A 16,120-nucleotide genomic window follows, 5' to 3' on the forward strand; every position below is an offset into this window, starting at 1 on the left:
ACGACCAGAGAGCGGGCATAACCTGGGCACCCATATGGGACCAAGACCAGAGCCAGGACTGGACTGCCAGTGTCCTCCGGCACCTCTGTGGGGGTGGAGAACCTTCCCTGGTCTGGCAAAATCTCTTGTTTGGGCCTACTGAGGTCCCAGGGGTGCCAGACTGGGGAGGTTCAACCTGTAGCTCAAAAGCTTGTCTCCTCCACTAATTGAAGTAGGTCCAGTAACAGACCTTGTCTCTTATATTCTGGGACAACACAGTTACAACTACCCTCCATACAAAAGTAGGACATAGGTCACAGATTTTCAAAAAGCTGTAAGTAGGCCTCACTGAACAAAATCACCCACCCCGCCAGAAAATTCTCCCGTTTCCTTTAAATCCTTTTAAAAAGCGTAATTACTTCTGAAACTATTGCAAGATCGCTAATGAGAACTGACGTTACACTGTGGGCAATTTTAAAGATGCTATTGCTCAGCTGTCCTAAAATTAATATGCAGATTTGGTGAATCAAACTCATAAACTTCCAGTGTGGGATACAGGGATTTAGCTCCATGATTCTCATTACAGTTAATGGGAGTCACAGAGCTAGAAATTTGCCCTCTAGATACTAAGTCGATGGAGTTATCTTTAATTCTTCCTCAGTTATATTGAAAGTCAGATACACCAGAGAAAAGGAGTCCCATTTGGTATGGAATTGGATCACTAAGCATGTATATCTGCTTGCTTGTAAGGATAGTACTGTGGTTTGATTCTCATAGTCACACCACAGCTACAGTAATTTCACTTGCAGGTAAATCTCCTGAGTGTTTAATCTCTCTTTAGACTAAAATGTGATTTCTATGTGGCGACAGCTGTAAATAGCAGTGACAAACCAGGCTCTTTTAGTCAGTCTCCCATAAATCCTGTTACCTGGTCCCTAGGGAGTAAAAGGGATCCTGTATTGATTGTGTACATTTTCTCAAACATGCACTACACTAAGGAAGGTTGAAGCAAGGCTATTAAGCACTGCTCAGTAAAATATGCCTGTCATTGAACTTACAATACCCCTGTGTATCCGGGTGCACAATGACATTCTCCTGTTCTATGGTCACAGGTTGCTCCATTGTGGCACTGGCATTTAAACTGACAGCCCTTTCCGTACGTCCCAGTGTCGCAGAGCTCTTCACAACGCCATCCTTTGTACCCATCTGCACAGACACAGGCTCCCGTGATAGGGTTGCAGAGAGCCTCATTCCGGCACTGGCAGCGGTTGCTACAATGCGGTCCCCAGTGATCACTGTCACAACCTGTAAAAGACACGTTCGTTTAGAGAGATGAAATGGTGAGTGCATCAATAGAGGCACATTCTGTCCTCCAATGGCTGGCAGTCACTTACAAAAAGACACAGTTAATGCTGGCCCTTATTCAATAGTCTTTACACTTGTTTAACTAAAGTCCTGATCCAGCACAGTACTCCAGCGCACGACTAGTGTACAGGACTAGTCCTGTGCTTAAAATTGGGCACACTGTTAAGTGGTTTGCTGGATGAGAGCCTAAATTCTCTTAATATCCTGTCTCTCCCGGGATGCTTGAGAAAGCCAGAAGGAGCAAAGCCAGGTTGGAATTAGACATATAGGTTGAAATTCTGGCTGCAATGAAGTCAAGCTACACACAATTTGTACAGCTGTTACAAGGCTTCAACATGCTGCATAGACCATTATAAAATAAAAATAAAAACTGGGGTTTGTTGGGCAGATTCTGAATCCAGGCACTTCAACATCAAAGACTTAGGTTACTTGCACTCTGGAGATTCACTCTGTGTCCGACAGTTGAATCTAGCCTTAGGACTTTATGTTGTTTAACATTTCTAGTGCAATAGCTTGCAGAGCCCCTGTTGTGCTATGCACTGTACAGAGACATGCAAAGATGCAGTCCTGCCCCCCTAGAGAGCTTATCTAGGAAAGCCTAGACCCTGCCAGTATTTCCATCTGAATAACACTAAACACAACTGCCCATGTGTGTAAAGTTACTCATGTGCAAGTACTTGCAGGATCAGGGTTTAGTCATTCAAGCTGGAGAACAGAACACTGGACGCATATGAAATCTGAACCAAAAAAAAAAAAAAAAAGAATCTTCTCCCATCACTCTATCAGACATCATTAAGCCTGGTATAGCCTAGCCCTGGTCCTGAAAGAGCCACTGGGCCAGTGGTTCCCAACCTGCAGGCCACTTCTGGCTCAATCAGCACACAGCTGTGGTCTATATGACATCCACAGGGCCAGACAAATAGTATCTATACTGAGCAGAACACACAGTGAGCTGAATGTGCAGCTCACAGTGGTAAACAGGTGAAAAACCACTGCTCTACGCTTGACTGCAATCAAGAAATAATAATAGCAACAACATCAGGGTAGGAGACGGATAGAAGTTTTCAACGCAGGAGCTATAACTGTAAATGCACGTGCTCCTAAAATGTCAAAATGACACAAAGACTGGAAGCAGTGAGAAAGTCAGCCGAGAGCAGGGATGTCAGGGAGGCAGGAGTACTTCTTCCAGATTGCATGCTTGTGTGACTAGGGTGAAGGAGGGAACATGTAACACTCTCCTGGGACAGGCTGTGTTAATGAGAGCTACCCTATTTCAGGTTGTGTGCCAACATTCCTTGGCAAATGTATTCACTCACTTCTGCTGCCTCAAAGATATCGCCAGAGATGGATTGCCAACAATAAAGGGAAAATCGCTATGTAAGGGATGAGGGCGGATGCAGAACTGTAATCACAGTTGTCTGCATATTACAGATCTATAGGTGAGTAATTCGTTCCTCTGCAAAACACATAGCTATAGTTTAATACAAAATACCAGGTCTTAATTAAAATGAATGCTAATTATCTCATGCTCTCGGTTCTGAGAGCTAATAGGGCATGTATTATACCACCACTTCCTGTTCTTTCACTGTCAGTTTAGTTTCTCAATACACACCCAAGAGTGATGTATCTGAGAAACCCTTTCACCTCTGGACAGCCGTATTCTCCTCAATTCATGATTACTGAGCCACTGTGTTCAGGGTGAGTAGTCCAACTGAGAATTTAGCATTGCAGAATGACTTGGACAAAGACGTAGTAAATGGGGAGGCCTAAAAATCTAGTGGATAAATAAAATGACTTTCAAGGAAGCTATGACCTTTATCAAATGATTCATGATAATGAGAGAGCATCATTAGTGTTCTTATGGTGCACTTCCACCACACTATAGACACACTATTAATATGAAAATGACACCCTATATAGCACCAGAACTGCAGCCAGTACCCTCAAGGACTGTGCTTATTTGACACCATTATCATAATCTTGTGTGTGTGGTGAGTCAGTTTTTTTCTTAATCAGTGACCAAATCCATGCCCTACGTCTACACTAGAGAGTTTTGTCGACAAAACCCCAGTGTTGGCGACAAAACTCGCAGAGCATCCACACTAAAAATGCATTCTGTTGACATACTGTTGACAGAACTCAGCACTTTTGTCGACAGCCTTCTGCGTCTCCCGATGAGGCTGAACGCCTTCCACGACAGAATCTGTCAACAAAAAAGCCATGTGAACACTCTGGGGGGCCCTCTGTTGACAGACATGGCTTCCAGGTCACCAGTCAGCCCTGTCTGCTGTGTTTCCAGTTGGCTGTTCTGTTGAGAGAGTGGCTGGGCAGTATGGCCACTCTCTGTTAACAGGGCAGATCAACAGCAACCCACTTTCACATGTGGCTACAATCTGTTGACTAAAGTTTTGTCAGCAGATATCTTCTGACAGTAACTTCAGTCGACAGACGTAGCTCACGTGTTCAATCAACAACATTTCATCTGACTATCAAAGGTAAAGCAGAGAAATATCAGCATCCTTCCCTCAGCAGCAGAAAAAAGAGGCAAATTCAGCTGTCAGTTTTGCTGATGTCATTCAGGAGTTACTCCGTTACCTTTAAGGGATTTACTCCAGATTAACATCAGGGTAACCAAGAAGAGATATTAGCCCATAATCACTACGCTGGAATATTTTGAAATTCAATTGGGAATGTTTAAATACAACACTAGCCTTGTATTCGCAAACAAAGGATATGCCCACACAGCAAAGTTATTTCGAAATAGCAGCTACTATTTCAAAACAACTACGCAAGTGTCTACACAATGTGAGTGCTATTTCAAAATAATTTTGAAATAGCAGTTGCCTTATTTTGAAATAGGCAAACCTCATTCCAAGAGGAATAGCACCTGTTTTGAAACAGATAATTCCAGATAGGGGTTTTGTAGACTCGAGCTTATTTTGAAATAAGCTACAGTGTGTTCATAGAGCCTATTTTGAAATAAGCTATATAGTTTGTAGATCTCTGTTTTGAAATAGCTTAGTACATTTTGTGCATTTTGTTTGTAGCTGTGCTATTTCCAAATAAGCTATTCTGAAATACCTCTTCCAGAATAGCTTATTCAGAAATAATGCTGTTGTGTAGACATAGCCAAGGTGACCCAAATCTGAAATGAGAACACGCCTGTAAAGTGGGAATATCATGGCTTATTCAGTGCATTTTTTGAAAACACAAATGGTTTCTGCCCTTAACACAACTATACATGTGCAACATTACTGAAGTTAATAGGCCCATATGAGCATAATTAGTGCAAAATTTAGTCCTCTGTTTTTGTTTTAACTCTGTCTTAGGACATGATTGCACAATTCTCTGACATTGAGTCTGGAGCACGTGACCCAAACCACTAGCAAAAATGGCAGCAAAAGCTAAAATACCTTATGCCAGGATATGAGGAGCAAAGAGTTAAAATAATCCAACAATTTTGAAATCCTGTACTGGGCCAAGAACAAAAATCTGTTATGGTCACATCCTTGTACCTAGCTGACATTTACTAAAATTGTAACCACACCGCCTTATCACAATTCAACACAGTTGGCAAGAAGTGTCTGGGACTGGAGTAAGTTAAAAATAAGTTGCAGGAAGAGGGAATCCTTGGGGTCAAAAAAGAAAATTCATACTTCTGTGCATTTGGCTCCAGCCAGCTCAATTTATCCCTGATGTTAATGTTCATTAAAAATCACATCCACATCTGTTTCCAAGGAAAGAGATGTCAGGTTACAAAAATCTTTTTCTGATCTGCTTCAACCTAAACCTAGAGGACCGCTTATCCTAACAGCTTCCTACATGTGGCTCACCAATCATAGCTGTCCTCAAACTAGTCCCAACTTCAGAAGATACTTTCAAAGAATTCTGCATAAAAGCTCAGGGGCAGAAACATCAAACTTATGTAACAGCAAAGTAATGGATAATCATGTCTATGTGCCAGATTTCTGGGGAATACAGATGAATGAAGATGCGTTATTGAAACAATGGCTTAATTGCTTATTCCCAACACTGTCAAGATAGTGACAATAAACTGCATTTCAAAATACACTGCTCAGTCCCTGAAGAATTGAAAGACTCTGTATCCTTTTAAGAAGTTAATACATTGAGTTGGGATATGTCAATATTCTGTTACAAACATTGCCTTTGATTATCTTTAGTAAACAAAATCATGTTGACATAATAAGCTTCTGTAAAGTGTTGGACTTGATACCACAGAAAATTTGATTAAGAACCAAGAATGCTATACAATTAACATGACGTACATGGAATGGATTCAACACTGGCCTATTAGTACGTATAAAAGTTTAATTGTAAATAGGGAATCATCACCAAGAAGGTGGAGTTTTGCAGGGACCAAGTCTTGGCCCTATACCATAGGTTGAACCTCTCAACCTCTCTAGTCCAGCACCCTTGGGACCTGACCAGTACCAAATGGGAGAATTTGCTGGCTTGTGGGAGATTAATATTGTCTAGCAGCACTACCAAGCACTTCCACTGCTTATTGGGCTCTGAGTTGACATTCAGGGGTAAATCACAGGTAAACAACAGCAAAGAAAACAGAGAGTCAGGACTGGTGACTGCAAACAAACTTTATGGAACCATGGGAAACTTGGTCACACCCATGATAAGCAGTCATCTGACTATCTTAAATCATCCTGGATTATACATGTGGCTGCACGAGGGTGTGCTGGACTAGAAAGGTTCAACCTGTACTTATTTTTATCAATGACATATAAAGAAAATATGAAGTCATCACTGATGAAGTTTGCAGAAGACACAAAAGTTGGTGAAGAGGATAGGTCGCTGATCCAGAGTGATCTAGACTGCTTAATGAACTGGCTGCAAGCAAACAATGTGCATTCTGATGCAGCTAATGTAAGGTGGGAACAAAGACTATGGGGCATACTGACAGGATGGGGACTCTCCCCTAGAAAGCCAAAGAACTAATGCCATCCTGGGATGTCGAAAGAGGGCAATCTCAAGTATGACCAGTGAGGTTATTGTGCGACCACTACCAGAGCACAGGCTCCAGTTCTCGTTCCCAAATTCAAGGAGGTTGACAAATTACCAAGGGTTTAGAGAACTATGCGAGTGATTAAAGGCTTCGAATACATGCCTTACAGCTGTGGACTAAAGGAGCTCAATATATTTAGCTTAACAAACAGAAGGCTACAGGATAACTTGATTACAGTTTATAATTATCTACATGGGGAACAGCTGCTTGATAATGGGCTCTTTAGACAGCAGAGAAAGGCATAACACAACCCTGTGCCTGGAAGCTGAAACAGAACAGAAATAAGGTGTATCTTTTTAATGTTGAGCGTAATTAACCCCTGGATCAGTTTCCATAGGATTGTGGCAGATTCTTCATCACTGAAAATTTTGAGATCAAGATGGTTTTTCTGAGACAGGAAGTTGCTTTAGAATGAGTAGAGGTACAAGACAAGGCAATCTGATATTGCCAAGTATCTTCATCACACACCTAGACAGAACAATGGACAAGGTCAAGGAAGAGGTAGAAGGGATATTGGTGTATGGGATGAGAATCAGCAACTTGAGCTTCACAGATGATATTTACCATTGAAGAAGAGGAAGAGAAGCTAGCAAGAATGGTGCAGGTGCTAAACGAGGAACGGAAGTGGTACGGACTGATTATGAACATCGATAAAAACAAAAACAATCGTATTTGGAGATAAAGAAATAGGAAGGAAGATCAGTGTTGATGGACTCCAACTACAGAATGTTCACATATCTGGGAAGCAACATAACATATGATCTAGACTGTACGAAGGAAATAGTGAGTAGAATAGCAAAAGCAAGAGTGAGTTTGAAGGTGATGGATAAGAGCTGGAAAAGCAAAGCAATTAGCTTAGGAATGAAGCTGAGCATGCTGAAAATGTGTGTATTCAGCAGCATGTTGTATGGATATGAGACATGGGTGATGATGAAAGATTCGAAGAGAAGGATATTGGCATTCGAGAAAAGTTGTTAAAGATCCTGAGAATAGGATGGAGGCAGAAGGTCACCAATGAGGAATTATATGGGAAGATACAGCCAAAAGATAAACTACTACAGAAGGTTATACAATGAAAGTTTCAGCTATTAGGCCATATCTGCAGAATGAACAGCAAACAAAAAATCAAGACCCTGGTATTCAGCATAATGGACAGTTTGAATAGGAGAGGCACACCCCACAGAGGATGGGTAGATGATACAGTAGGTTGGTGCATAGCTAGTCTAGAGATACTAAGCCACTCCACACTGGACAGGGAAGTATGGAACGAAATCGTGAGGAAGGCATTTAACACCAACAGGTGCAGAGCCCATGGCTGTTGTCGTTGATGATGATGAATTATTTCCGGGACCTTCCATAGCCTGCGGTATTATATTATAAAGGAAGAACTGGAATCTCTGCACAGAGTTAAGATTCTCCATCACCTTCTGCTAAGACTCTGCTTTCATTTGTTTATAACTTTGCATAATTAAACACTTCTATCTAAAATTTTCCATGCCAGTTGCCTGCCTCAGGGTGAATTGTTTTGGTGGGGGATAGTTTCAACAGAAACAGTTCTGTTCTTTCAGGGAAAAAGTGGTGGGGGGGTAAAGACACTCTTGTATCCATGCTATAAACGTTCTTAAAACTGTTGCTGAGAACCTCTAGCACCTCCAGTGCTATGGAGAAACGGTTTGAGAGTTAGCAGGGAGTTGCCCTGATGTCACTGATATGCTTTAAGAAAGCGGTCAGCAACCTTTCTGAGGCTGAAATTTGACATTTTGATCTCTATGAATGGTCTGAATGTCAGTGATACTTTTTAAAGTCACTAATAGTCCTACTTACAACAACTTCATTAATAAACAAAGATTCAGAGCTTTGCTGTTTAGGTGGTGGTTGGTAGCATTAGCTGGCCTTTTGTTAATCCACAAGTGGCCTGGCTTTGAGCAAGCTCCTGTCTGCATGTGGGAGGAGGGGCACGGCCGAGCTCTTGCCTTGCATGCTGATGAAAATCAGTTCACGTACCACTCTTGGCACCCACGCTGGGGGTTGCTGACTCCTGCTTTAAGAACTCCCAGTGAAAATCCACCAAAATTTGACCAAGTTTTAAACCTTTTAAAACTCCAGTTTGCTTGTGCTCTGTATATACTGCTTACAGTTTGGCAATGAAATTCTCCTAAGATACCATGTAGCCGAAGACTTCAGGAATTTAGTAGGACGTTCCTGGCACTGCTCCTTCCAGTAGCCAGGAGCCACTGTGTCTCTTGTCGCTCTCTAATGACTGGTCTACACAGAGGATGACAACCTTCTACTGTTCTTTAGTTTCGGAGGCAGTGGTCTGTACTACAGAGCTAAAGATTTCAACTGGTGACCCATGTGGATTTAAATTTATTTTTCACTTCGGCAATATCTTGTTTTTTCCATTTTGTTCTTTTTTAAAGCTACGATACAATAAACTCTCTTTTAAGTCGTATTCAATCTACCAGAATTCTCTGAAAACTGGCACCAGGCGCCATCCTGGCACCTAGGCCTCCTCCTTCTCCATGGGGCTGCATTGCTTGCAGCCACTTCCTCCTCCCACCACTCTCTGGCCCATTGGTCACATGAGGAGGAGAATCCAGCCACTGCCTGTGGAGTGGTGTGTGCCCGGCAGCCCCTCGTGATGGGGCACCCCTGATCCGGCAGCCCAGGAAAAGGGAGTCCCACCGACGGGAAGCGCTGTGTCATCTGGGTGGGGCAGGCTGCTCTAGCTGGTGTGGGGCCTGGGAGACCCCCATGAGCATCCCAGAGTGCATGACCATGCTGAAGCCAGAGGTGGCAGGAAAGCAGAGTGCTGACCTCAGGGGAGGGGAAGAGCCCACCATTTGGGGCAGGCATGATGGGAGTAGGAGAGGCATGGCGAGGCTCTGCCATGGGACATCCGGGCCAGCTGAAGAACGGCAGCCTGGAGGTGCAGCTGGAAGTGGGAGGAGCTGCTGCACCAGCCAAGCCACGAGCAGGAGGAGCTACTGGCTGCCATTAGATGGAAAAGAAGGAGCTGAGCAAGGAGACCACCACGCAGGAGCAAGACAGGAGCCTCCTGTAGGCAGGCACGGAGAAGTGTTAGGGACTGGGGGAAGACAGTTCGCCATTCAGCACTTTTGAATATCTGGCAACCTCCCAGTCCCAGGGGTACCAGATATGAAAGTTTACTGTACTGTACCTAAAAAACTATCAAAGAATTAAGATTGCAAAAACCAGCACTCAAGCATCAGAATGTGCCAGAGTTAAAGTTGTCCAGGCAATCTTAATTCATTTCCCTTGTGCGTATGCCTTATGATGCAGTCTTCAATAACGTGATCGCATACTATTTTGTCCACATTCTAGCATTTCCTATCTTTTGCACGCTTGATTATGCAACCCTAAAGTTCTTTTTAGATTGTTTGTTGTGTTCATTACTATATAGACATACCCTGCATCAAACTTGCTGGAACCATTATCACTGGTGCTAAATTTTCAGTTCTTGTCTCTAAAATTACACCCAAAGAAAGTGCTCATCTAAATCTTTACATCTGAAAATGGACAGGTACACACACATTGCACATGCAAACAGGCATTTCTGAGACAGTTTTAGTTGCCTCGGGGAACATACCACTGGTGGATATGAAACCTGCTGGAACCTGAACCTGATTTAACTTCCCAACACTGGAGGTCTTCCTTCATCTGACAGAAGGGAAAGGAGCTTCAGCAGCGTTCACGATTTTCCTCTAGAAAGATTAATTTTGTCCTGTAAGGAATAATCTACCTAAACTTAATTTTTTCAATGGACACAAGTCCTTGAACACTGCAGGGAAAGATTGTCCTGATTAGTTCATTGTCTACATCTGACAGGAACTCTATGGTTAATACAGGTCACGATTTAATCCCAGCTGATTATCTCATTAGTGATTGATTCTCCAAGATGTGGGGCCTAATTCAATTTGAGACCACCCAGTTTTCCTTAGATAGTGCTCTTTATGGAAATATTTTCTCCTGAAAGTAATCCTAATCTAAAGAACATCCCCACAGTGTTCTGCGAAAGGGCTAAAACATTTGTACAGATGTTCTTGGAAATTCTCAAATAAAAGGGAAATCATATGAAGACCTCCTTTAACTGGAAGAGGAGTGTTGACAAGTGCTATAATGATCTTGCTATATTTTGGAAGCAGTAAAATGGGTGGGGGTGGGAATGAGATCTATTCCTCACAGAGACATCAAAGACACTTCTTAATTTTGATCCAGGGTTATTTTGGGGGAGGAGTAGAGAGACTTGACTTTTTTTTTTTTTTTCAGAGAACGCCTGTCATTTCCTTTGTACAAATTACTGCTTGGTTAAATGAGCCTTTAATTCTCCTGACATTCCAGACACTGCTAGGCGTTCAAAATCATGAACTGCTTCATAAGAGAGGTAACACTGTATCCAACACCAGCTGCTTTTCTTTTCATTATAAGGTCAGTTTGAAAAAAAAAAGATACTTCATTCTTTACGTTTCTTTAGTCTTATTAATAGGATGTAGGATCTGTTCTTTAATCTGAATTTACCTGCATGGGATGAAGAACACAGCCGTGTCTACACGTGCACGCCACTTCGAAGTAGCGGCACTAACTTCGAAATAGCGCCCGTCACGGCTACACGTGTTGGGCGCTATTTCGATGTCAACATCGACGTTAGGCGGCGAGACGTCGAAGCCGCTAACCCCATGAAGGGATGGGAATAGCGCCCTACTTCGACGTTCAACGTCGAAGTAGGGAACGTGTAGTCATTGCGCGTCCCACAACATCGAAATTGCGGGGTCCTCCATGGCGGCCATCAGCTGAGGGGTTGAGAGACGCTCTCTCGAGCCCCTCAGCTCAATGGTGGCCGCGTGGAGCGGCCCCTTAAAGGTCCCCGCCCCCTCCCTTCCTATGCAGGAAGGTGAGAGAACGTGCAGGCGGCAGCCCAGACACGCGGCCAGCCTGCACGTTCCTCAGCCAGCACAGACAGCCACCCCAGCTGCGATGGCCGCCTGGCAGCCCCCCCAGGAGACCCCCCCCAAGGGGAGCCAGGGCAGCCAGGGCTCGCAGGCTGGCAGCCAGGGCGGCAAGCGGCAGCGGGGCCCCTCCTGGATGGAGGCCGAGCTTCGGGACCTGCTGGGGCTCTGGAGCGAGGAGGAGGTACTCCAGGTAATGGGGAGCAAGAGGCGGAACGCGGATGCGTTCGCTCGGCTGGCCGAGGGCCTGGCCGCCCGGGGTCACCCTGCCCGCACTCCGGACCATGTCCGGAGTAAAGCGAAGGAGCTGCGGCAGGCTTACGCCCGGGCCCGGGATGCGGCCGGCAGATTTCAGGCCACCCCCGTCACTTGCCCCTTTTACAGAGAGCTCAGGGACATCCTGGGCCCCCGGCACACCTCCTCCCCTCTGGCCACTCTTGATACCTCGGCTGAGGAGCCCCAGCAGGCCCCGGAGCCGAAGTCCGCCCTGGAGGTAAGCCCTGCCCCCTGGGGGCCCCCCCTGGAGCCCACCCCCGGGGCACCAGAGCAGGAGGAGGAGGAGGAGGAGGGGGACTCCTCCTCCACCGACACCAGCCTCCAGATCCTCCTCCTGCCATCCCGGAGCAGCAGCCGGGCGTCTGCCCCCCGGGTGTCCCCCGACCGTGGGAGTGGACCGTCAGGTATGTACCCACCCGGTGTACACCCCTGGGGTTGAGGGGCGGGGGTAATAGATATGTGGCCAGGGCCCTCCACATGACCAGATGGCCATGGCCCCAAGGACAGCAGTGGCATGTCCCTCACAGGAGTGCATCAGCCCCTGCCCCACCCCCCAGCACGACAGTGCCATGCCCCATCCCCGGGGCTGGGGGGAGCGGAACCTCTAGGGTCCCCCGGGAGGAGGGGGTGGGACACCCAGCAGCAGCAGCAGCAGCAGCAGCAGCATGTGATGGAGTGGGGGGGAGTGCAAATGCGAGTCTCAGGCTAGATATGAGCAACAAGCTGAATAGCTCCCAGTGGCTAAAGATGATCCTGGGGCTACAACTGGCAGGTTACACCTCTGCCCTGAACAAAGAGGAGGGAGGAGCCGAGCTGGCTTTGACTCAGGGGCCGCAGTTAGAGGCTAGGGGAAGGGAGAGCTGGTAGGCAGCCAGCCTGAGGAGGGGGAAAGCTACACCCCAGAGGGGCACCCCTTGGGGTCTTCTCCTCAGGACGGGTTGGAAGGACTGTCTCTGACTGCTGTACTGTCGCTTCTGGGAGAAACTGGGCATCTGTTGCCTAAGAAACCTCTCCTGTCAGACCCTGCTGAGTGAAGTGAGAGTCACTCCTGCCGGGGGGATGGGGTGCAGTGCAGGGGGACCCTTGAACCCCATCACAGCAGCATCTCCCAGGGATGGGGATGGGGAACCTGCAGCACAGGGGTGGGGGGACAAGGGCCACGGCTCGGGGCCCACACTAACGCCTGTCTCCACTCTTCTTTCCCCCCTCCTGTGTTCTGCAGCTGCACCATCGGAAGGACCGGAGAGCGCCAGTGAGGCATCAGTGGCCCCAGAATCCCCTCCGGGGCCATCGCTCCAGGCCAGCCACTCGGCGGAGGACCGACCGGCCCCATGGCAGGCAAGACGGCGGACCCAGCGCCACCAACCGACGGCGACGGACCCCCAGCTGCTGGCCATCCACCGCCGGCAGGTGGAGGTCGCGGAGCAGCGGCTGCGGGTGGAGCAACGCTGCCTCCACCTGCAGGAGCGGGCGCTGGCCTGGCGCCAAGAGGCATGGGGGGCCTAAATGCAGACATTCAACCGCATAGCGGACTACCTGGCCCCCCATGCCACGCCATCCACTGCTGCGCCCGCCCTGACTGCTCCACCTGCTGCTCCTGTCGTTGCCGTGCCGTCCGCCATCACCCCGCCACCCGCCACCGAGGGCCGTTCTGCCGAGGGAGACCTGGGGCCAGCTGACACTCGCCGGCCGTATCTGCTGGTCTGCCCGGCCCCCAGCCAGCCCCGGACAGGGCTGCAGCCAAGGCGGGGCTCCCGGCCGCCCACCCCCAGTGCTGGACTATAGGGGCGTGGGGCCCAGGACGTGGCCCCCCCCATTGTATATATTCCCCCCACTGTTTTGTTCTTTGCGTTGTATATAGTTTGTATTTATTTATTTGTGCCCCCTGTTTGCCCAGTCTGATCCTTCCCCCACCATGTAAATAGTTCTCCCCTTCCTTGTTATCCCTTTTTTTTTGTTAATATATACATACACTTTTCATATTTAAGTTAGTTAGAAGTTCCTGTATATAGTTAGTATTAGTTAGAACAGAGTTCAACGTAAACAAGTTTGATTTCACAAACAAGTGTCTGCTTTTATTTGTCCAGGAAAAGTGGTGGGGGGTGCTGTTGGGTGCTCCGTGGTGTGGGTGTAGGGGCAGGGAGTGTTGTGGAGGATGGAGGGGGGCATTGGGGGGCCTGCCAGCGTTCACCCCGCAGCCTCATCGAAGTGGGCCCGCAGGGCCTCCCGGACCCAGGTCCCTTCGGGGTCTACCTGGCGACTGGGGGCAGCGGGTGGCTGCACATCGGCCCTGCTGGCCTCCACAGCCCAGCCCTGAAAGAAGGCCTCCCCTTTGCTCTCCACCAGATTGTGTAGGGCGCTGCATGCACCCACAGTCTGGGGGATGTTGGTGGGGCCCGCATCCAGGCGGGTGAGGAGACATCTCCAGCGCCCTTTGAGGTGGCCAAATGAGCGCTCCACCACCTGGTGTGCGTGGTTCAGGCACTGGTTGAAGCGCTCCTGGCTGGCCGACAGATGGCCCGTGTACGGGTGCATGAGCCAGGGCCGGAGGGGGTATACCGCATCTGCGATGACGCAGAGGGGCATGGTGGTGTCCCCCACAGGGATCTCCCTCTGGGGGATGTAGGTCCCCGCCTCCAGCCAGCGGCACAGGCCTGAGTTCCGGAAACCCCGGGCGTTGTGGGTGCTGCTAGGCCAGCCCACATAAATGTCCTGGAAACAGCCCCGGCTGTCCACCAAGGCCTGGAGGACCACTGAGTGGTAGCCCTTCCGGTTGATGTAGCGTCCTCCACTGTGCACCGGGGCGTGGATGGGGTTGTGAGTCCCATTCAGAGACCCAAAGCAATTGGGGAAGCCCAGAGTGGCAAAGCCCGCGATGGCGGCATCTGGGTCCCCCAGCCTCACGAGCCTGTGGAGGAGCATGGCGTTGATGGCGCGCACAACCTGCAGGGGAAGCACATGGGAGAGCACCAATGAGGGGTGAGCAGGGTGTGTGTGGCCCTCCCCTGCCAGGGACTCCCTGCCCTCCCCTCCCCTGCCAGGGCCCCCCTGCCCTGCCAGGGCTGCCTCCCCTCCATCCCCCCGTGGGTCCTCTTACCTCCATGAGGACAGCCCCGACGGTGGCCTTGCTGACACCAAGCTGCTGGCCCACGGATCGGTAGCTGTCTGGAGTGGCCAGCTTCCAGACAGCGATGCCGACCCGTTTCTCCACTGGGAGGGCACGCCGCATGGCGGTGTCCTGGTGCCTGAGTACGGGGGTGAGCCACTGGCATAGCTCCAGAAATGTCTGCCGGCTCATCCTAAAGTTCCTGAGCCAGCGGTTGTCATCCCACTCCCCAAGCACCAGCCGCTCCCACCAGTCAGTGCTGGTGGGGTAGCTCCACAGCTGGTGGCATGTGAGGCGGGGGTGGGGGGTCGGGGTGCTGCAGGGTTGGGGGTTGAGTCCTCCTCCCCTACAGGCTGCTCCTCCTGTGTGGTAAGGAGGTGCTCAGCTGCCTCCCGCATGGCATGGAGCAGGGCGAGCCCTGCTCCGGCAGGGGCGGCTGGGTGGACCTCTGGCTGCTGCTGCTGCTGCTGGGGGTCCATGACTGCGTTGCCCGAGGTCTGTGTGCCTATGGCTCTGCAGACCGCGTGCTGTGCAGGCTGAGTGTGTCTGGGAGGGGCCCTTTAAGGGAGCGGCTAGCTGTTGCCCCGGAAGTGCTAGCCCGCCCTGTGACCCTGTCTGCAGCTGTGCCTGGCACCCCTATTTCGATGTGTGCTACTTTGGCGTGTAGACGTTCCCTCGCTGCGCCTATTTCGATGTGGTGCTGCGCAACGTCGATGTTGAACATCGACGTTGCCAGCCCTGGAGGACGTGTAGACGTTATTCATCGAAATAGCCTATTTCGATGTCTCCACATCGAAATAGGCTACTTTGATGTAAGCTTCATGTGTAGACGTAGCTCACGTGGGCACTGAGTGGCTAACAAAACCAAATTAATTTGCTGTCTTTCCTTCTCTCTGAACAAAACTCACATCAATTCATTGGAAATTTTGCCTGAGCAAGGACTGCAGTATTAGTCTCTGAGGAGTGAGTTAATCCTGTCACTAATAAGGCAAATCCTTTTCTCATCTTGGCAGTGGGCACCTATTCCTGATAGGCACATTACTGCTTGCTGTGTCTGGCCACAAGAAATTTGTTCTAATGCCTCAGCAAGGAAGCATTACAGGCTCTCTCTGTAGGAAGATTCTCCAAGGGACAGAAAGAAATTTGGACGTGCCTAAGGCACTGTGGATTCAGCTTCCTTCTAGAAGGGCATAATCCAAAGCCCCCTGATCTTAATAAAACATCTCCAACTAATTTCAATGAGCATTTTGGAGCCGATACAACAGCAGTGTCTGTAGGCAGTAAGGGAACACATGGTTAGGCAAGGCAAGAACTACGAACTGCAATGCTGCCAACAGCATTCAAAAATAGCACTACCAACCTTCTGCCCTTGTAACTTGCCTTCCCCTG

At 48.6% G+C, this 16,120-nt stretch overlaps 1 protein-coding gene across 6 annotated transcripts in view; it reads right to left on the minus strand.

The window, feature by feature from the left end:
* MEGF11 (multiple EGF like domains 11) overlaps positions 1-16,120 on the minus strand; it is a 442,774-nt gene that overhangs the window by 139,606 nt on the left and 287,048 nt on the right. For all 6 annotated transcript variants that reach the window (XM_075006971.1, XM_075006969.1, XM_075006966.1 and 3 more), the window contains one exon: positions 1,038-1,284. In XM_075006971.1, the coding sequence (XP_074863072.1) occupies positions 1,038-1,284 (247 nt within the window). The remainder of the gene's footprint in view (positions 1-1,037; positions 1,285-16,120) is intronic.

Source organism: Carettochelys insculpta, chromosome 12 (assembly GCF_033958435.1).
Source record: "Carettochelys insculpta isolate YL-2023 chromosome 12, ASM3395843v1, whole genome shotgun sequence".
NCBI lineage: Eukaryota > Metazoa > Chordata > Testudines > Carettochelyidae > Carettochelys > Carettochelys insculpta.